At 44.3% G+C, this 21,005-nt stretch overlaps 1 protein-coding gene and 1 long non-coding RNA gene across 2 annotated transcripts; one reads left to right on the forward strand and one right to left on the reverse strand.

Moving 5' to 3' along the window:
- Positions 1-8,342: 8,342 nt before the first annotated feature.
- Positions 8,343-9,756, reverse strand: LOC115247275 (uncharacterized). The gene is made up of 3 exons (XR_003886316.1): positions 9,443-9,756; positions 9,252-9,360; positions 8,343-9,159 (listed from the first exon to the last, which is right to left on the reverse strand). It is a non-coding gene; the product is annotated as an uncharacterized lncRNA (long non-coding RNA).
- Positions 9,757-17,411: 7,655 nt separating this feature from the next.
- On the forward strand, positions 17,412-19,485 carry jun (Jun proto-oncogene, AP-1 transcription factor subunit). The gene has a single exon (XM_003974030.3). The coding sequence runs from the start codon at positions 17,789-17,791 to the stop codon at positions 18,770-18,772; it is 984 nt and encodes a 327-aa protein (XP_003974079.1). The 5' UTR covers positions 17,412-17,788; the 3' UTR covers positions 18,773-19,485.
- Positions 19,486-21,005: the final 1,520 nt, after the last annotated feature.

Below are 21,005 nucleotides of genomic sequence, written 5' to 3' on the forward strand. Positions count from 1 at the left end.
AAAAACATTATGAAACAACTCTGTGCATGTGTGTGCGTGCGCACGTGCCCAGCATTCTCTGCCTGTGTATGATTTTCAACCCAAAAGGAGAAAAAAGCTGTCTTTCCGAGAGTCTTTTCAATCAAACTAAAGTGGAGAAGGAGCGCCAAGAGAGCACTTTAGCCTTCAGATGAAGAGTGATGAGAATAGACCCATAATTACTCGTGAATCCTCTCGGTCTGCAACCTTCAGCCAAAGACGCCGACTGTGTGTGCATGCGTTTGTGCTTCTGCGTCTCATTCATCTGTCTACCAACCTCTGAGTCACATCTAAAATCCCGTCACCCTGACAGATGTCACGTGTTATTTACGGGTAAACGCCTTCTCGTATATGTAGACAAGCTCAACGTCTCTAGGGTGGATGGCTTCAGCGCCACGAGAGGGAAGGGCGCCGCTCCTACTCAGAGTTTCCTGAAGTGGCTGCTTGTGTGAAACGCGAGCGGCTGCGTCGCCATTCTAGCCTCCGTCTCCGCCACATTAAAACCATGAAACCAGTGGAGGTGTGTTGTGCTTTTTGTAGCGATATTTGACTTTTCTTGACGATATGTCACGAAATACCAAAGAGCGATGTTCTATCAAATGACTTTTGGGGGGTTAGCTCGTTCAGGATCGTTGATGGGTTTTCAAATGAATGTGATTATTTTGAGGCCATCAGGCTGTCCCAGCGAGATGATATAACTGTTGTTGTCTGTCTTGTTCATGTGTACCCAGATGATATTTTCACTAACAATAGTCCTCCATTTTGTCTATATAGGAACACATTTTTGTTTATTTAATGTTTAAAGACATAATTCCTATTCCTAGTTGTTATAAAGACCACAACTTCACCATAAATCAGACCCTAAATCCTTCCCTGATGGCCACAAGCGACTCAAAACCACGGAGAGCCTGTGTTCCACTGACTTCCCTTCTCCATCACCTGAACCGCCCGGCTCTGCATCCAACTGCTCCTGTCAGTCGCTTCAAGGCCGGATATAATCTGCTGTTGTTTTCAGACATCTTCAATGTACTTCTGCACAGCACACGCACATGGTTCCTGATCATTTCCAGGTGGAGGCTGTTCTTGTCCAAAACAACACTCTGGTGATTGTCCTTTTTTGAACCACACACACACACACACACACACACAGACACACACACACACACGTATGCACGCTGTGGCCAGGAATATCAGAGACAGTTGGTGTTTTTTCAGCACTTAGCGAGGCCAGTACTCTCTTACCACAACAACATCCAATCACCTGCCAGCTCCTGACCTGTGACCTCTGCAGAGCTGGGGATCCAGGGGGATATAATGCATACCAGTGTGGGGCAGGGTGGTCCACAAGCCACAGAGTTGAAAGGCTTTGGTTTGCCCCCAGGCAGAGACATTAACAAAGCCTGTAACCTCTCTGGAAACTCAAGTGATTAGAGGAGGGTGCATATGAGTGTGTGTGTGTGTAGAGGCAGGTTTGTGTGTGTGTGTGTGTGTGTGGGTGGGTGGGTGTGCAGGTGGGGAGTGTCTTATAGTGACACTACATTAGCCAAGTACATGGATTTCTATATTACTATCTCCACGTTACACATGTGGTCAGATGAAACTCTCTTAGGGATTTTCCCTCCCCTCATCTCTGCATCACCTTCCCCTTCTCATCATCCATTCTCAGCCCCCCTCTAGCTTACATCCTTTTTCACTTTTCTGTCTCTCTTTCACGCCACTTTAATTATCCCAGCATTAGGACAAATCATATCTAAAAGCACCTGTTTTTGAGAGATAGGGAGAGTTCTGATGTGATTTCTACCACATCAGCATGAAACTGTAAAGCCCCACAATGTACCGAACTGTCTCCAATTTCAAGAAATTATTTATTCCTCTTCCCTGAATGTATCCATTTACCATCTTCTACCCTCCCCTCCCCTCCCCTCCCCACCTCTCCCCACCTCTCCTTTCCTTTCCTTTCCACGCCTCTCCTCTCCTCTCCTCTCTTCTCCTCTCCTCTCCTCTCCTCTCCTCTCCTCTCCTCTCCTCTCCTCTCCTCTCCTCTCTACTTTCTTCTATTTCCACTTCAGTCATTTAAGACAAAAGCTATAGAGGATAGCCAATTTATGAAATGGGACTTGGACTGTAAGCAATTACCATCAAATGAGCCTTTATATTTCATTATGGACAGAGCCAAGGACACACACACACACACACACACACTCAAGCACTCAGGCTTTATGCTTTGTAAGAGTGGTAAAGTAGTACATCAGTTGACGAGCACGTAAATACATTAGTCACTAAATAACTCTGATAACGTGTTGATGGGAAAACATAACGCGCATGTGTGTGTATATGCGGACGTGCGCTTGTGTGCATGAGCTCGTATTTGATGGGAATTAAGCTCAGAGACCCAGAGGGAAAACGATGATTAAATTTTGCAGCGCGCTCATGACTCAGTACTTTATGTGTTCTCCGAACCACTAAGTGGAATAAATAAGTGAGTCTCAAAGTGAGCCCGTGCACGTGTTGTGTATGCACCTTTGCAGATCGGCATTGGCACCATTCAATTTCATCTCTTGTTTCATTTTCTTTCAATAAACACAGTGAATAAACGTGATAAAGACGTTCCCAGCACAACCATAAATGTGTGAGATGGAAAGTCACTACTACTGTTTCCAGTCAGTCAAACAAAACCTTTTTTAAGGCAAATGAGTTCGACTGTTGGCACGGAGACGACATTTTCTTTGATGTGTGCGTGCATTTTTAAGTACCAGTCTAGACTTTCTGTGCTCCTGCTGTGGATATTTAAATCAGGCTAAATGGAACAATTAATGCGAATGAAAACAGTCTAACCTCCTGAGACTGTTCAGAGATATATTCATATAAATCCTCTGTCCAGTCAAACCAGTAAAGTTTAGGGAGAGCCCGACTGTGTCAGTACGGTGCAGCAGCTGTCCGTCTGATGGACTCCACGCCCGGCTCCATGTCCTCGGCCCAGCGTGTCAGAGGACTAACAATGGATAACTGGATATAAGTGAAGGATTAAGCAGCTGGACATCACACAGCGCGGCGTGTCTGGCAACATGAGATGGATGTCAGCACCTGGAGAAGTGATGCACCAAGAGAGGCACCACAAGTGGGGGAGAAACCACAGGGAGTAAAACACACTTCTGAGGGTCGGCTAGTTAAAGGAGGTCAGTCCATCTTTACTTTTGCGATACTGTTGAATCAAACTGTCAAGCCTGATCCATTCAACAGTCTTTGTCAACTTACAACGAAAGGAGGAAAAAGACCACACAGCTTTAGAAAGTGACTCAACACTGATGCCAGGAGAGGTAGAAAAGGCTGTAAGAGAAAAAGGCCAGAGGAGAAAGGGGAGAGAATGCTGCCTTTTCTGACAGCAGGATGTCAGGTCGTCAAACTCAAGGTCACACCTCTGTGTCATCGTCTGGGCTGGTGCGGTCAAGTTCAGCGCCCTGACATTCAGCAGTGTCACTCAGGAGGATAAACTGTGTCTAATTCTGGCTTTGTCCCCGCTGACCTGTCTGTGGGGCTCCTGTGGCGACGCACAGACAGGAATTACGGCGCTCTATAAAATAATCTATAAAATTCGAAATATCTATAAAATCTTGTGTTATTTTATCGACTTTCATGTTGAGATATCATGTATGGGAAAGATTTGTGGCCTTCTGGATTTCCTGGCTCAGTTAAAGTGGGAGCGTCCGCAGAAGGCCTTGTTTTGTAGATGGAACGCATGATAATCTGTATAAACTGCAAATGTGCATGCCCAGATATAGACAGAGATCATGTCGGGTGTTTGCATAGGCAATCTTCTGTGTGTCTATGTGCTGGTATGCGCACTTACCTCTCGACCTGTTCTGTCAACCACCAAGCCAGAACAAGTCAGATAAGTGCAAAAAGGAATTATTTACAGCCTTATTATTGACATGTGACTGCTGAGTTGCACAACAGCAGAGACAGCTGATGGCTCCCCGCGCTCTGATGAGGGAACAGTGAGGACGGCGTTATTATGTCTGCCGAACCTGAAGCAAATCACAAAGGAGAAACACCTCCAAGTATCATTTCATCAGCAATATGAAACGAGAGATGCAGAAGGGGAAAACCTCTGCGCCGGCAGATGAGCTTGGCTGTAAACCGAAAAATGCAACCGTGTAAGCAGTAATGCTCTGGGCGCTGAGTGATTTCTGGAGTGTGTATTTAAGGCACATCTGAAGGCTTCCTTCTTGTTATGAGATCTTTGGTTGCAGAGAACGTACACGTTGTTGTTGTTGTTGTTAAATAAACACTGTCAGAACAGACTCATCCCCTTGCATACTTGAGTCTACTTTTTGTAATGTGCATGTGTGTCAGCGAGTCCATTGGAAGTCTGTGTTACAGCAAAGAGCAGCTGTTACAGTCAGATTATGGACGCAGATGCTGCTTACGACATCTATACGTTCTTCGTGTTCCCTACGCTAGCGTGTTAGCCTCTCGGCATGTCTGTGGCAGCAGAAGAGAGGAGACACCTCTGTAAATGTTTGCTGTATGAGAATTTGGGAAAGACGTGATTGGAGAGCAGTAAACTCAAAACATCTGGACAGAGACGCAACATCTGCTGCCTTAAGGGAGACAGACGGAGCAAGCGGGGCCACGAGAGAAACACCGAAGCCAAAGGAAACGATCGAGAGGGATGAAAACCGCGTGGAAAAGCCGCTGCTACGTTTGAGAAGTAACTGATACGAATCGGTCAATCGTGACATAAAGCTCAGTCGTGCTGAAGTAAATTCAGAGCGTGTTTTTCTCACAGGGCTTTGCTCGGTCTTTTTTCCCTTCAGGAGCTTAGCAGCTTGAAATTGATGACGAGGGTGGGCCACATAGAGGGCGGAAACAAAGCCAATGAGGAGCAGATGTTTAACGCACACATAGCATCAACATAATGCATTCACCAGCCCCTTTATATACCCCCTCCCGCACTACCCTAACCCTTACCCTTAAAAATGTATTCCACACATAAAAGCAGCAAATGCAGTACAGATTATAAAGCAGTAATCAAAGTCATCTGTGAGACCAAGAAACACAAGGCTGGAGGAAGAACACATATGAGGAACTAAAGACAAATGTGTTTTCAGACTTTTGTGGTCCCTGCATCCCATATCCAGGATACAGGAACAAAAAATGCATCCACAGTGATGGACAAAAGAAAACCTTCTGTCTTATACAGATGAATCAGTCACCAGTTTCCAACTTCTTTGGAAAAGTAGCATTTGAGTGTGCTTGAGTACTGACGAGGCAAAGCCATGAAAATCCTGGAGCAGTTTGGATCCAGATATGTGCAGAGTTGTAAAGTGAAAGGCCAAATTATATAGTGTAATGATCGGTCGGCACAAGAGTATGCGGAACAAAACGGGGTACCAGGCTAGAAAATACTGGCCTGTGATGATGACGACGCCGGACCCTGGAAGCAGCTTCGCGCCTCCATGGCGGCTGGATCAGAGGACACACTGGTTAACTCCTTTAGAACATTTCCGTGTTCACCTGTAGAGGTAGATGTCAATGAAGCCTGGTCAGCGGGGGCATTGTTATCTTCTTAATGTCTCAGGTGACAAACCAGAGGATAAACTAGTTTCATAAACAGGAGGTTAAGCCGCTCCAATGCGTTGGAGACGCCGACCATTAAGACCTTATTGAATCAGTGAACCTTTTCAAGAACAAACATTTACCACTCCAGTTCAGAGAAGCATGGCCTCTTCAACCACCTGGTCTGATAGTGTAGGAACACCTCTGCAATGTGTTATAATGACCTTTAAAACTGGCCTATCTTAAACTTAAGACTACAATCTAATCAGAAGATCCCACATGTCCAGATGCGATTTCACATTATAGAGATCAGACGTCATGAAACCAAAAGGAAAGGTTACAGAAATGAAACTTCTTCAAGATGCTTTCTTCTCTCGCTTTCCTAAACATGTGCACCAGTGTGCTCGACCCAAAACTGCGTAACCTTCAGAGGAAACAGCTGCATGGACCTGTGTGGGTTGAAAGGGACAGAGTTTACAGATAACCTCTGACTTCTCTGACAGGAAGCTTGGAAAGAACCTCAGGAAGTTGCTCTCGGCTCCAGCACATGAAAAAAAGAAAAGAAGTAAAAACAAGTTTGCGCGTTCGGCGGCGAGCAAAATAAACACAGCTTTCAGGTGCACAAGCACAATAACTGGAGGGCACGCGTCGTTCTTTCTCCAAAGACGGAAAAGTGCGAAAGGGGGCCCGACAAGTTTGAGCGATGGGAACATGACAAAACAGCAAAATGGTTACGTGACACCAAGGTGCTTTTTTAATACGTGTTAATGCAGCTCTCGACAAACACAGCTATCAATCAATCATCCGGCAGCCTGTGGAACTATTCGCTCCATATGTTTCAAACTCTTCAGCAGCCTTCTATAAAATAAAACCACCTTGGGCTAGAGCAGCAGAAACTGGCACCATGCCTCACTTTTAGTGCCTCTACAACAGAACGGAAGCAGCGTGAGTAGTTACATTGTAAGTCCTTCCTGCTGGTTTTGAAAGGCATAACCCAAACTCCGCCGAGGCCTCTCCTTATGTCAGAGATGTATGTGCCTTAATTGTCACCTGCACAGGTCCCGCAGCTTCTAGTCTGAGGCTGTGAAACACTATTGTGAAAGATTTTTCTTACTTCGGCTGAAACTAGTTGACCTCCCGAGCAGCGGAGCATTCCCCGCTCATTGTTTTATTTCCGTTGCGTTTGAGAGTGTAACATCTGTGTGAGCGGGACTGTTGCAGCAACTAACAAGTATAATATTCTGTAGATGTCGTATCATGGCTGAGAGAGGGGACGCTGCTGTCTGCGAGGCTACGCTGGTTTCACTTCTCTGTTGTGCAAAGCCACATATATGAATACATTCCCCTCACAAAACCACACTGACACACTAAATGCACACACACCGAGGGTGGACGCGCATCAAAAATACAACAATGGAATCCTCCTCCCCAAAAACGTCACACGCCCACTCACTGGCAACACAGAACCCAAAAGGAGAAAGACAGAGAGACTGTGGGCAGTTGTGACGAGCAGAACGAATGCGTGTGCGAGTCTGACAGCTCCTACGTCCACCGACAGTGACGTCTGTCCCCTGGCTCCATCCCACACACTGAGGCAAAGAGCACAGCAACCAGAGGTGTGACTGGATTCAGAAACGTTTGGCTCAAAAAGCAGGAAAACAATAATAAACGTTTGGAATCGTTTGGCTCTGGGCTAATTGTTGCCAGAGCCGCGGCTGTGTTGTTGTAGGTGTCTCTGCCTGGCATGTCAAAGTCTCCCTTTCCGTCACACATGCAGGCACAATGGGTTATTAGTCCATCATTTATAGCCATTACTACAAAATGACTTCCTTCACTGCCTGTTAGAATGCACATCAGTTTGAAAATGTCATTTAGATGTGTGCTTTTGACAGACATGAGGTAATTTAGCAATTAAGGTCAATTTATCAATCAGGCCAATTTCTCTCGCTTCACATTGGAGCGGCAGTAATTTGTTCACAAATAAGAGTTGATAAGTCCTGACAAATGTAAATGCAGCATTTATTTAATGCACCTGCATCTGTAATTTAATCTGCACAGGGCACGTTTAAGGCAACCCTTTTACTGGCCACTTGTTTTCGCATTTTAAACTATCTAAACTGTTCAAAATGATTAATCAAAAACCAAAAAAACACATTTATACAGCAATTTGTATCAATATACTGGGAATAAATCAATAATTTTATTTCCTCGACCTCTTACTTGAAGTGCTTGAATCTCTAACTAAATTAATTACTGTCTTTGTAAATTGTCTTGATGCGCCTTCACTGAACATTCAGATCGATGCTGAGAATCACTGGCAAGCTTTAGATAAAAGAAATGCTTGCCACAGATGTTATCTGAGTTTCAGTATGAATTATATACAGCACTGTGTCTCCCTGGGAGACTTTAGCACCTCTCTGCTGCAGGAACAACGTTAGATTCAGCAGCGGATTTTGGATGGACACGTCTCTTCCTGCCACTATGAACTGACCAACAAGCTTGTGGCTGTCGGGCACCTGCTTCCTGAGTTCACTTGACCGTAACTGAGACACCAAACACATCCAAATATTCCCTAATGTTGCCGTCATGCAATGTGTTTACGCATTTGCATGGGGAAATTCTACAGGTTACCAGAAGACGTGGGTCCAGGTTTGGTTGCTGCTGACCTGGATTCTCAGAGAGAGGACCAAAAACGAGACGGGCAGAGATGGCCAGACATTTATTATTAACGCAGTCTGCTAAAATACACGATAGTGCAGGAAGGGGAACTGAAGAAGAGAAGGAGGCTGTGTGAAGAGATAGTGGGTCAGCCATGTTGACCTGGAGTAACCTGGCACTGAGAGATCCTTCAGCCCACACTCCTCCTATCTGCTCCTGACTGACACTATTCGATAAGAATAATTGTCTGCATTCTTCTTTGCACAGAATCATCCATGTGGTTTGGAAAGATTTAATTTAATACGTAAGGAGCTGCCCAAAATATTTCATCCGTGAATTGTAGTGTGGTGAAAGCTCAGCCACAGATACTGGAAAAGTTAATCACTAATCCAAACATCTAAACCAGGAAAGATAGAGAGAAACCACATGAAGAGAATCCTGGCGGGGCTCCACAAAAGTGGAGACAGCTCTTTCTCCGTAAATGCTGACATATAGAGCATTCTGAACACTACAGCTGTTTAAATGTACAATTGCCACTATTGCCAAAATACATTCAATAATGCTGCCAATCTAAAATAATGATTAGCTGTAATTTCTGCTTGAAACCGCCTTGTTAAAACCCTGCTTCAATGGACTGTAACACAACTATGCTTCAATTACAAAGTCTGTGATAGATATAGAGTAGTAGTGATTCTTCTCTTCGCGCCACTGTTACGTGTCATGTGGATGTTTGAAAAGTTACATTTACACACTTGCAATGTAGAACTGAGTCAGTCTGTATTGTGACCATTTGCAGCCAGGTTGGGGGGGTAAAGTCCTATAAGCATTCTTTATTACAGTGTAGGGGATCGTACGTCGTGACCTTCAGGTTGGCCTGTCTCTGATATTGTTGTGATGGCAAAGGACTTGACAATCGCAGGAACCCTTTTAGGAAGAAAGGAAGTAAGCATTAAACTTCCTACATCCCTAATTCAAACACACACATGTAACTGGGCCTTCTGGTCGGGCTGCCTGACCTTGGACGCCACAGTAATGGTCTCCCTGACAGAGTCAAAACGCCCAGCTTGAGGAGTTCCACAGGCCGATCTGGGTTTCCTCAAACACGCACACACACATGTATGTGTACTGTTGGGGGGGTTGTACAAACATGCATGTTAATGGGTGCCCGCTCACGCAGTATCAGCATGTGATAAGACCCATAGCTCACCTTCTGAGGCAGATTTAAGTGCAGAAAGAATTCCAGCGGCACACTCAATCCCTCCTGTGTGTTTGCATGTGAAACACGGGCAGCATGCACGCGTGCACGAGGAGTTTCGACTGAGATGTTTTGGGTTTTTTTTATTTCTCCCTGACAAACCAGTCCGACTGCACATGCATCCACCCAGACACCTCCAGAGCAGTACATGCATGCGAGTGTTCGAGAGTACAGAGGCGATCCTGCTAACATTTTTCATGGCCACTTTGCCTCGGGCTACACTGAGCAAATACAGATTAATGATTGTTCGAAAGGACGGAAGTGCATTCCAGTGAGCCGGCGATGGGAGTCACCTCCAACTAAAGCACAAGCACTGTGAGATCACTACATCTTCCAAAGAAATGCGTGGTGAGAGATTAAGTGCTCCGGTACTCTACACAGTGCACATTTTTAGTTCATACACCACTGACGCAGCCGTAAGACCGTAATTACATGAAATTATACCTCCCCAACTTTACTACATTTTGGAAATATGCCTACGCTCACACATTACACTTTAAACTTTGCAGACAAATTGGAGAAGACAGACCAGAAGAGCTGGATGCTTCAGCAGAACTCCTGGTTTCTATCAGACAGCACAGGTAGCCAGCCTCAGCTGCAGGTCTCAGAGCGTGTGGAGCTTCATGTAAAGCCCGAGGACACGTTCTCTGCAAAAGGATTATATATCAACCAAGTTTCAGATTTCACGCTAAAAGAATTGATCGCCTTTCAGCGGCGCAGCGATAACTCAGCCGAGTCATAACATAATCGAATGATGTGCTGAGGCTTCACAGGCCCACTGTTTCAGACCTGCAGGGACCCAACAGAGGGAAAACTTTAAATGATGCATATCAATTATGCTAATTATGCTAATTATGTTCAGCTATCATTTATATCAGGGACAGAGAAGTTATTACATAATTTACTATAGATATAGCACATCATATAGATTTATGCAATAAATCTGTGATATGATCAGCAAAGTTGGATTTCAGAAGCCAAATCCTCTGTCCAGACATTTTTATTATTGGGTGACGAATTCAACAACAAAGCAGCGTCAACATCCTTAGAAAGTCAGTATCAGTAAGTCTCATACAAGTTGTGCCATGATGTGAATTGAAATGAAGCCATTTTGGCATTTTAACAGCATCTGGTGTCTCAAAACAACAATTTAAATGTGTGGTTTGGTGATGTTGTGAAGTGGAGCTAAAAGCAAATATACCTAAAAAAATGCTTGTGAGCCTTTTTCTTTTTTTTTTGTCTTACATTTACCAAAAATAATTAGCATCCTTTGTGAGTGAGTTTATTATCCATATGTCCTCACTCAGACTTAAAGTAAGACAAACAGCAATGTGCATTAAAACAAAAGTGTTTCTCTGACATGCAGACAAGGCAAAAAAGATGAAAAAAAGCCCACTGTGCTGTAACTAAATTACACTTGAGCATGAATAAACAGTATACTAGTTCAATAAGGAGTTAAGCACTTAAGACTAGAAAAGTGATATTTCTATTTAGATATAAGTAGCTATATTAATTATGCTTATAATAATACTCGGGAGGAGTAATATGTTTGTGCCAGATCGGGAACGTTAAAACTCTATTTGGCCACTTACAGTTACTATTCCTGATCTGGACTAGCGTCCAGTGATTGTGTGTGTTCGTGCTGTGAGAGACAAGGACTTGTTCTGCTGTTGTCAAGTTCATTTCAGCAGGAGACAAAGAATCCATTTATGAAGAAGGAGACAGAAAAGAGGAGGGAGGAGACGTGGGGCAAGGGGGGTGGGGGTGGGGGGCAAAGCGAACGTTGGACGAACAAATGAGGAAGGTGGCGCGAGTGATTTTCCAAAACAGAAGAACCAGGAGTGACAGTGGAAGGTGCCACATAGCTTCTAATCTGCAAGCGCTTGTTGCTCTGTTGGCACAGCAACAGGACAAGCAACATAGCCAATCCCTACCAGAGAAAACACCCAGGAAACCAGATCGAAGATGGTATCAACAGAGAAAACAATATGGAATGCAAGGGGGGGAGGGAAGGGGGGGGGCATTGCTGAACACCTACACAGTGAAATCAGAGTCGGATGACAGATTGACATATTTTGAGTTTCAGTGTTGACATTGTTATAGTGCAAGAAAAACACACATTTCCTCTCTTTCACATGTGTTACTGCAGCTTAATGTTTACCTTTATTGAATAATTGCTACTTGTTTGCCTTGACTGTGCTGTACAAATGCAAAACTGGTGATTATAGTGTTGCCTGAAGACGATGCGTGACGCTCATCGCACCGAGGACGACGCAGTGAAATCGTAACGATGTCGCCGTTTGAACACCTACATATACTACTACACTACACTACATCCCCTACAACCAGCAGCATCGATCTGTCTGTGATCAGGTTTCACAGCAGTCTGTCTGTGTGTGTGTGTGTGTGTGTGTGTGCGTGTGTGTGTGTGTGTGTGTGTGTGTGTGTGTGATAGAGAGAGAAAGAGAAAGGGAGATGGGGAAGATGTGGTTTTTCTACAGTTGCGTGTCTCCTGTTCCATAAATTTGGATTATTGAAGATGAAATTCATCTCTGCTTATCATGTGTCTTGCGATGAAAAAAGCAACACACTTCCCGAGCAGTTCTTCTCTCCACTACTGACTGAAAACACAGCTGAAACAATGGTTGAGTTCTTCGGTTCCCTCCCTCCTTCCCTCTCTTTATAGCTCAGAATTTATTTTTTATTGCTTCTGAAAGTCAGGCTAGAAGAACCAGCAAGCCCAAACACACTTGACAGCCTCCTGGACACACTTGCACACACAAGAACACAAACAACCAAGAGGCCAAGACATTTTTCAAGCAAACACACACGTACACACACCTAGCAGGGTTGGTAAAGTCTCTGGTTTGTAGTGGTAAATGGGGCGGAACAGGTTAGCAATCCTGCTGTATAGTGTCCCACCTGTAAAAACAACAGCACACATGCACGTGCACGCACACACATGCACGTGCACGCACACACACACACACACACACACAATCCTCCATCTGGTGGGTTTTAATAGCTATCGATCATTCTCCCTGGTGACACACACATTTTTTTTCTGCCTGTTCTGAGCAGCTCACTGTGCCTCTCTTTAGACGAGGTTATTTCATTTACATAATGAGGCCCAGACCCACTCACATAGATTAAATTACGCTGAGACAACAAATAAAAGTGTGCACAGACACACGCTCCCACAAACATACTAATATCACTGCAGTCTTGCCTCGGCATCAGATAAAATAAAGAAAATGTCTTCAAATCCCGGGTAAAAGAACCTGCAGCATGCCCATCTTTGCCCAATGATGTCACAGTACACATGCCTGCATGACTTACGGTGAGCTGAAAGGGTCAAAACGAGGGAGAGCCAATCGATATCCCATATGATTCTTACCTATAAATCTCAGATGTGATTAGCCCGGGTAGTTAGCGACGATTAATTGTCAAAGCTAATAAAGACTTTATTGGCCGAAGGTGCCAGAAAGGCTGTTGGGAATCACGGTTTATTTGATGGGCAAATTAATTAAAGCCACACCTAAGGAAAAAAAAACCGAAACCCTGTCAGAGACGGGTATCAAACGCTCATCCCACACTCGGTGAAGGGTGTAAGAGTGAGACATCACTCAGACAGACAGGTTTGTGGTGGTTTCTGTGCCTGTGCACGATCCAACGCAATCATCGCTCCTTTCCATCAAATCATAAATCCAGGCAAGAAACAAGAGGCACTTTTCATTTAACTGCATCATTCCTTATTCTCGTTTCAAAACAGATACGATTCAATTGTTTTAATGGCGACTGCAGTTGTTTGTAGGCCTTAATGTAACTCAGCTGGTGTTTTTATCCTCGTGTCATCATTCATCACCACTAACAGCATCAATCATTTCTGTTTTTGCCTTTTTTTATGTAAGCAAAGACCTTTTCTGTCACTTTTCCAACACTGACTCTGCACCACAGTGTTGCTCAGATGGTTTGTTTTTTCCCTGCCTAAATAAAGCACCTTCAGCACTGATAGATGCTAAAGGAATGTTGCAGGAAACTGATTAAGCACCAAAAATCCTGTGGTCACAAATGGTCCCAATCACCCTGAATGAGGATTTTCTTTTTTTTAAACAGTGGATACCCTTTTTCGCCATTTCCGAATTTACCATTTATGCTGTATATATTAAACAGCTGACTAAATAATTGTTCTCATGATTTTGTGGGTTTCAGCGGCTCTGACGTGCACTCATTTACTCAGGCTGCAAACCTCAAAGGGTGACCAAATATTTTCACATTTCACATTTCAGCTTCTTTTCTTTTGGCGCTTATCTTCCGTGCGACGCGACCTGGTTTAACTTTAAACGATAGCAACCCCGGTCCAGAGAGCACTCTGAGATTTCACTGAAATAATACAACTGTGCCACGTCCACAAGGGAAATCCTGCTGTCTGCCGGAGCGCTGATAGCAGTCAGATGAGAGGAGAAAGAGGGAAAAGAAAGATAGGAGACAAGCAGAGTGTGTGGGTGGATGGGTGTGTGGGTGTGTGGGTGGGGTTTATGAAGGGGGAGAATCCAGTCCAGAGGGTAAAAACAGTCCAGGGTCAGGAGAGCAGAGGCGGCAATGATGAATCACTTCAGCGAAAAGCAACAGTTTATGGGAAGGACAGCTTAAATCTGCGCACCAGATCCAGATGCAGCTAAAGAGAAATGCTCAGAAAAAGTGGGAATTTGGGAGTCAATGTTTTTTATTCATCTTGACACAAAGGCGCATATATAAAGAAAGGACAGAGACCTGAAAGGCACTTTGTCACTACTCACGTGATTGTGTGAGGAATAACAATTTCATACATTATCATTAAAGGGTTGAGCTATGCTGAGTGTGGGTCTGTTCTGCAAGAGTGTTTTTTCCACAAAAGTGAAACCTCACTTCCCACAGTCATGAGAGCCTGCAGTTACCCAAGCTCTAAACCCAGAAATCGCTTAATCAAGCCACGGATCAGATGTTTTCATAAGACTGCTTCAGCTGGAAGCAAGGCATTTAATGATCTGTTATTGGAATGGCAGTCGGTATAGTGTGTCTTTTTGTGCAAATAAAAATTCAAAAATAAGCCACGCAAGCAAACAAAACACGGTATAGGATCCTATGAGGGACAAATCATGGGGGCAAAGACTGCTGCACTCAACTTGCACCAAATTGTACTAAATGAAAGTAGTTTTGCAGTTTGCAGTTTTTGACAGAGTGAAAGAGGCTTTTTCCATTGGTTTAAAGCAGCCACTGAGGATGCTTGGCCACCTTTTTAAACCCGGATTGGGGATCACCCAGAGAGCAACATCAGGATTGCTGTCCTCTGTGCCACTGCTTCTCCTGTATCTGAGGTTTGGACCATGCTTTATGGTCATAAAATCTTCAAAGTAACAATAAAATCAACAGTAAGTACAAGTGGAGTCAGGCCAAGAAATAGAGGTGTTGCAGGTGAAATGTAATGAAGGTGCAAATAGGTGTCTCAATACCCCTCAGGGGCAGGTAGAATTTCAGATTAGCCAACAATTTTTCACTGACATGAGCTGACTTTGACCCCCAAACTGGTCAAACTTGGTTTATTGATGCACATTCTTGCTGTACAGCTGATATTTATTTTAAATAAGTAAATAATGGAACACATGTTAAAACATATCAGTGCTCCAGGCAACCACAGATGACCACATGTCCAGTCCTAAAAACACATCACTTTAACAGTAGGGGTCCTGCCTGTTAACTCTCCCATAGCTCTGGCAAAACACCATACTGTGGTTACCCTTTTATACCATCACGCATGGCGACTGGCAGAGAAAAGGAGGCCTACCCACTCCTGAGATCCAACCATGTTGAAACATTTAAGGGGTCTGCGTTAAACACAATTTGAAAGTGTATAAAACTGAATTTACCATGGTCTGGCTTTCACCGTGGGATCGGTCTCTCAGAAAAGCTTTCATTTAAATGAGATAATGACTTTAAGTGACATCATATGTTTAACCCTTGCTTAATTCGTCTATTTGGGACAATGGGTGAAGCCACATATAGGTGCCTGCCATCAGGCGGTGGGCACTGGACCACCTACTTATGATTCTTTCATGCTCTGAATAGATGAATAAGACAAAGCAGATAAACATTTTACTGACTGTAGACAGAAGAGTTTCACTTTTATTCTGCTCCATTTAACGACATCAGCACCATGACCATTATGAAATTAAGTATCACAAGCTAATGAAATGGCTAGAAATTTACAGCAATGTGAGTTACAGCCATGGAAATCTTAATTTAATGAATCCTGGCTTCTTTTTTTCTTTTTTAAAAAGGGAATCTGCTGGATAAAACATATATGACCTTGGTATTGCATGAATACTGTGCTCGTGAAAGAATCTTAAAAAGAAAGAAATAAGTTAATTGAGGGCTAGGTCCTACCGCTCTTTATTAATTGCAATGCTTTGACGTATGGAATAGTACATAAAGGCAAGATTAGCAGCCATAAAGTGTCAGACTGCGTTGGTGTTTTATGATCAGGTTCATCCTCCTCGAAGTGCCTTTCTGAGCCAGCCAGCGCCAGGTCCTGATTTACTTGTCACACAGGGGGGACATATTTAGACATGGTGCTCTGGAGTTAGTAGGCAGTAAAGCTGGCAGGGCAGAAGATGACCCAGACAGTGGGGAGTGAGGAAGACTGTGGGGAACACGTAAGACGCTCCAGCTGACCTCCTGTCATTAAAACAGCTGTGATTTCTGACCAGAGGCCAGAGGACAATGGAGTGCACTACACTAATTACACTCCCTGACATGGACAATAGGAAATGTACTCATTCTTGTATGAATGAACATCTGCACATCTGTCTTTGAAGGATGTAGGCGTGGAAGAAATGAAAGGTCTAAAATATAAATTTACTTCTAAAAAACATGCAAAAAAACCCACCAATATTTCTCTGCCAAGTATAAAGGTAATACAAAAAACTCCTTACCGACAAAAATGGGCTTGGCTCCACGTTGCAGGTTTATAAATGTGGTTGAAAACACGAACATAAGTATGTGTCTAATTAGGCTGAGGAGTCAGATTTTGAATCTCTCAATGTGGTGTGTAATAAAAATTCTGTGGAAAAATGTATTGTGTATGTATGTTATATGATAATAGAGGACCACCAACCACAGACCACCAGGATATTCCAGACTGAGACCAAAAACACTCCAAGCAAGAAATCTTTCCATTATGGGTTCAGACACACATGGAAGAATGTTGGTATAAATAGATTTAAAACATCTTGCTTTTTAATGTTTTGAATTGCACTCTTCTCATCAATGCTGAGAAAATCCTCTGAGAATTGAAAAGAAAACAGATTAATTGCTTAATATTTAAAGCCTCACTTGCATTTTGTTGGTAAATAGCATATGAAAAAACATTTGAGCTTTTATGAGGGTCTTCAGTTATTATTGTGAAACGTCAAGTAGTTAATCAGATGTACATTTATTCTGTTGTTGCGGGGCATCTCAGGCTAACTTTGTACAATTTAGTGGAGATTATATTCCTAGAGCAAAAGGGGATTTATTTGGGGTTTTTTGATCAGTACAAAAATTGCTGAAATATAATGAAAATAAGACAGAAATTCGTTTATATAGCTAATAAATCAGTAGTAAGAAAGCGGACGAGCATAAGATGACCGTCCCGCCACTGACAGTAAAGCGGGTAACCAGATATTCAAAAACAATACGTCATCCCACAATGCACCGCGCTTACGTTGGCTGCGCTGCATTACCTCATCCCACAATCCACCGCGAGATTCAGAATCTTCTGGGTGGTGGTCGTCCTGGCAACGCGCGTTATCGATGGGCGGGGCGTGGTCGCGCGACACGCCCTCCAGCCAATGGGAGAGCCCTTTCATGACGTCATGGTTATTTTTTAGAGCGACAGCGGCAGCAGATAAGGTAGCCTCCACGCTGTAGCCCTGAGTATATACACAACCAGGCGGAGGACGCACCACAGTCGGTGCCACGACTGCCTGACAGGGAAAGTTAGAGCCGCTCACGGTCAAGTGTGGATACTCTGACAAAAGCGTTGAGAACGGTAACAACTCGGCACTGAAACAGACCGCCGTCCTCTAAAAGAAGTAAGTCTTGATTCCCGTGTCAAGAAAGTTCTCACGCTGAGTTGTGGAAGTTTTGACGCACAGAGCGGACCTTTCGGAAAACCAGCGCTTTTTTTCCCTCGCCACGACTGATAAACCAGGAAGACGAGAGAGGAGACGAACTGCTTTTTTGTACAAGACTCTAGACATTGCTTTTGGTTTGTCTTCTATGTATACCAAGATGGAAACTACTTTTTATGACGACTCACTGAACGCTTTCTCCCAGCACGACACCGCCGGCTACGGGTACAGCAACCCCAAAGCGCTGAAACACAACATGACACTGAACCTCTCCGACCCGACGGGCACTCTGAAACCTCACCTCCGGGCAAAAGCCAGTGAGCTCCTCACATCTCCCGACGTGGGCTTGTTGAAACTGGCCTCCCCGGAGTTGGAACGACTTATCATCCAGTCCAGCAACGGACTCATCACCACAACGCCGACTCCGACCCAGTTTATTAGCCCCAAGAACGTCACGGAAGAGCAGGAGGGCTTCGCGGAGGGGTTTGTCCGCGCCCTGGCGGAGCTCCACCACCAGCACATGCCGGGCACGCCGAACGTGAGCGTCACCTCGTCCCCCCAGACCGGCGGCACCAGCGCGCTGCCTCCGGTGTCCTCTGTTGCCGGTGCCGCCGTTTACAGCAACAACGGCACCATGCGCTCCGACTCGCCGGTTTATGAGGACTTGAACACTTACAACCCGGCCATCAGCACCGTCTCGGCGCCGAACTACACCACTTCGGCGCCGACTATATCCTTTTCCGCTGCCCCGCCTCAGCTCCCCATTTACGGGCAAACGTCCTCTGCCCAAATCCCACGGCTCACGGCGCTCAAAGAGGAGCCCCAGACCGTGCCGGAGATGCCGGGGGAGACCCCTCCTCTGTCCCCTATCGACATGGAGAGCCAAGAGAGGATCAAGGCCGAGAGAAAGCGAATGAGAAACCGCATCGCTGCCTCCAAATGCCGGAAAAGGAAGCTGGAGCGAATCTCTCGGCTGGAGGATAAAGTGAAGAACCTCAAGTCTCAGAACTCGGAGCTGGCGTCCACCGCCAACATGCTGCGCGAACAGGTGGCCCAGCTGAAGCAGAAGGTGATGAACCACGTCAACAGCGGCTGCCAGCTGATGTTAACGCAGCAGCTCCAGACTTTCTGAGGCGGCGGCGGCGGCGAGAGAAGAGACTCATGAACGAGACGGACGCTTCCTGGTAAAGTGGTTGGTCGTATCTACCGAACTCGTGACGGAATCTGGGACGATGTGGCGCGACGCTGGCAGGACCGGGACTGAACGCACGCTCCTGGGTGCCAGTGCGCGCCCCCTCCTTGGCGCGTCCCGGAGAGGGGCTCAGGACAGCCACGGTAGCCATGAAGCAGAGGGGCATGTTGACAGGCGGGAAGCTATCGGGGTCTCTGTTTTCCAGAACTGGATCGGACTAAAGTTTTCTTGATTTCCTGCGAGCTCTGCATGGACCCTCTCATGACCATCAAAGGAGAAATTTCAGTATTAGAACTTTTCTTCTTCCAGACTTTTCTTGCTGTAGTCCTAAAGGCCCAAACGTGGGCGTGTTGGCCAACTCTCCATCGCTGAAAAGTTAACAAAAGCTGCCTGACTTCTGAGTTACAGTACAATGTACTTTTTTTTCTTAATTGTAAGAAGTTATGTTAGAAAAGCTTCAAGATTTCCTTGTTTTTTTTCTAAAGTTGTTTAATGGGGTTTCACTCATTGTTATATGTATATAAGATCAACACGAGTACTTATGTTTACCATTTGTAATAAGAATACTTTAATTTTTTTATGTGTTTCTTGGGGGTTTTCTGAGCACTTCAGAAACTAATCAATATTTAAGAAAATAAAGTGGACAAAATGAAGCAATGCTGTCTGAGTTCTTCTGAGTGACAGGGGAAAAAAGTGGGTGTGCCATGTGAGGAGCACAAACAATAAAACATGTTGTAACATGTTGCAAGAGCTTCTCGTTCCCAGTAACTTAAGGTAAATTCCATTAGGGCTGGTATTGATCCAAGTTAAGTGATTGTTGCAGCTGACAGCCAGCTCACTGCATACAATAAGGCCCAAATTGCAAACTATGATGGCAGACTTTGTGATCTCTCTTTAGCAGACATCTCCAATATAGTGCTGCTCACACTATTCTTCATATTAAACTTAATGTTATAATCAGTGAAGGGTTCATATTACCACAGAGAAAATTGAGCAATACAGCTCATCTGAGGACATCTGAGCGATTCCTATCTTGACAGATAAATTACAGAATATCTGTAATATCAAAATGCTTTGTTAAAAGATCAAACATCGTACATGTATCTTATCTGATTACACTGACCTTATCTGGTTTCCTTACAAGTAGCACACTGGGTTTTACCCAGTCCTTACAACTGGGTTTTACTCAACAATGATCTACTAAAAAATAAAGACAGAGGTTAATGACTCAGGGGTTAAAAAATGCACATATGTAACAATAAATAATTGCAATACTTGAAACCCCATTCTCACTTGAGTCCCCGGCAGTTATGTGGAAATGGCTGATATCAAAGTTGTGTTCAAGCCTTTAAATAATTTAGTTTGCTTATAAAACATATCAAATATGAAAACTGAGGCGATGCCACGTGTGCTCTACTCATGATGAACACTAGAGGGCGACAGAGGTGAACTTATTGACACGACAGCTCGCGCTTCCACTTAACATACAAACATTAAAAGCCAAGAGCTCATTCAGCTTTGTAACTTTAGCCTCGCTGTTATATCACTAATAAATGAGTCCTATAACATGGTTAGTATTGGTTACGGTTTCCGTCACTTTGATATTGTGTTTTTATAGGTACCCGCATATTTTTTTTCCACTCTTTTTTTGGAGGGGGGTGTATATAGATAAGCCTTTTAAGATTTCCCTGTCATTATTATTTTAAAGTGTTTATTATGAAGAACAACCTCGCGCCGTGAAATCTCATCAGCACAAAAGAGTTGACGAGTTGTCAGCAGAGCTTTTTGTCTGTGAGTTTGGCTTCACTCTGATTAAGAACGATCATTTTACGCCATATCTGCTTATTTTATAAAACTTACTGCCACATGACATCATTCCGGAAAACGGTGTCCTGCCTACCATATAAGGACAGGGGCCACTCGGAAGATCTACGTCACGCAGGAGGCGTGTATTACGGGAAGTGAGTCCGCTCTAATCTCTGCGTAATAATAATGCGGCTCCGAGAAGTTGGCAAGGGCGAATCAATCAAGAGATTAACGCGCTGCAGAGCAGCAGCTTCACAATTGAAAAATAAATATCTAGAAATTCAGATTCAAACCCCCCAAATCTGAAACCAAATCAGTATTTTTTTTTTGTAGAATGCCCAAGATAGAATTCTACACATTAAAATAA

This window comes from Takifugu rubripes, chromosome 20, assembly GCF_901000725.2.
Source record: "Takifugu rubripes chromosome 20, fTakRub1.2, whole genome shotgun sequence".
Classification (NCBI taxonomy): domain Eukaryota; kingdom Metazoa; phylum Chordata; class Actinopteri; order Tetraodontiformes; family Tetraodontidae; genus Takifugu; species Takifugu rubripes.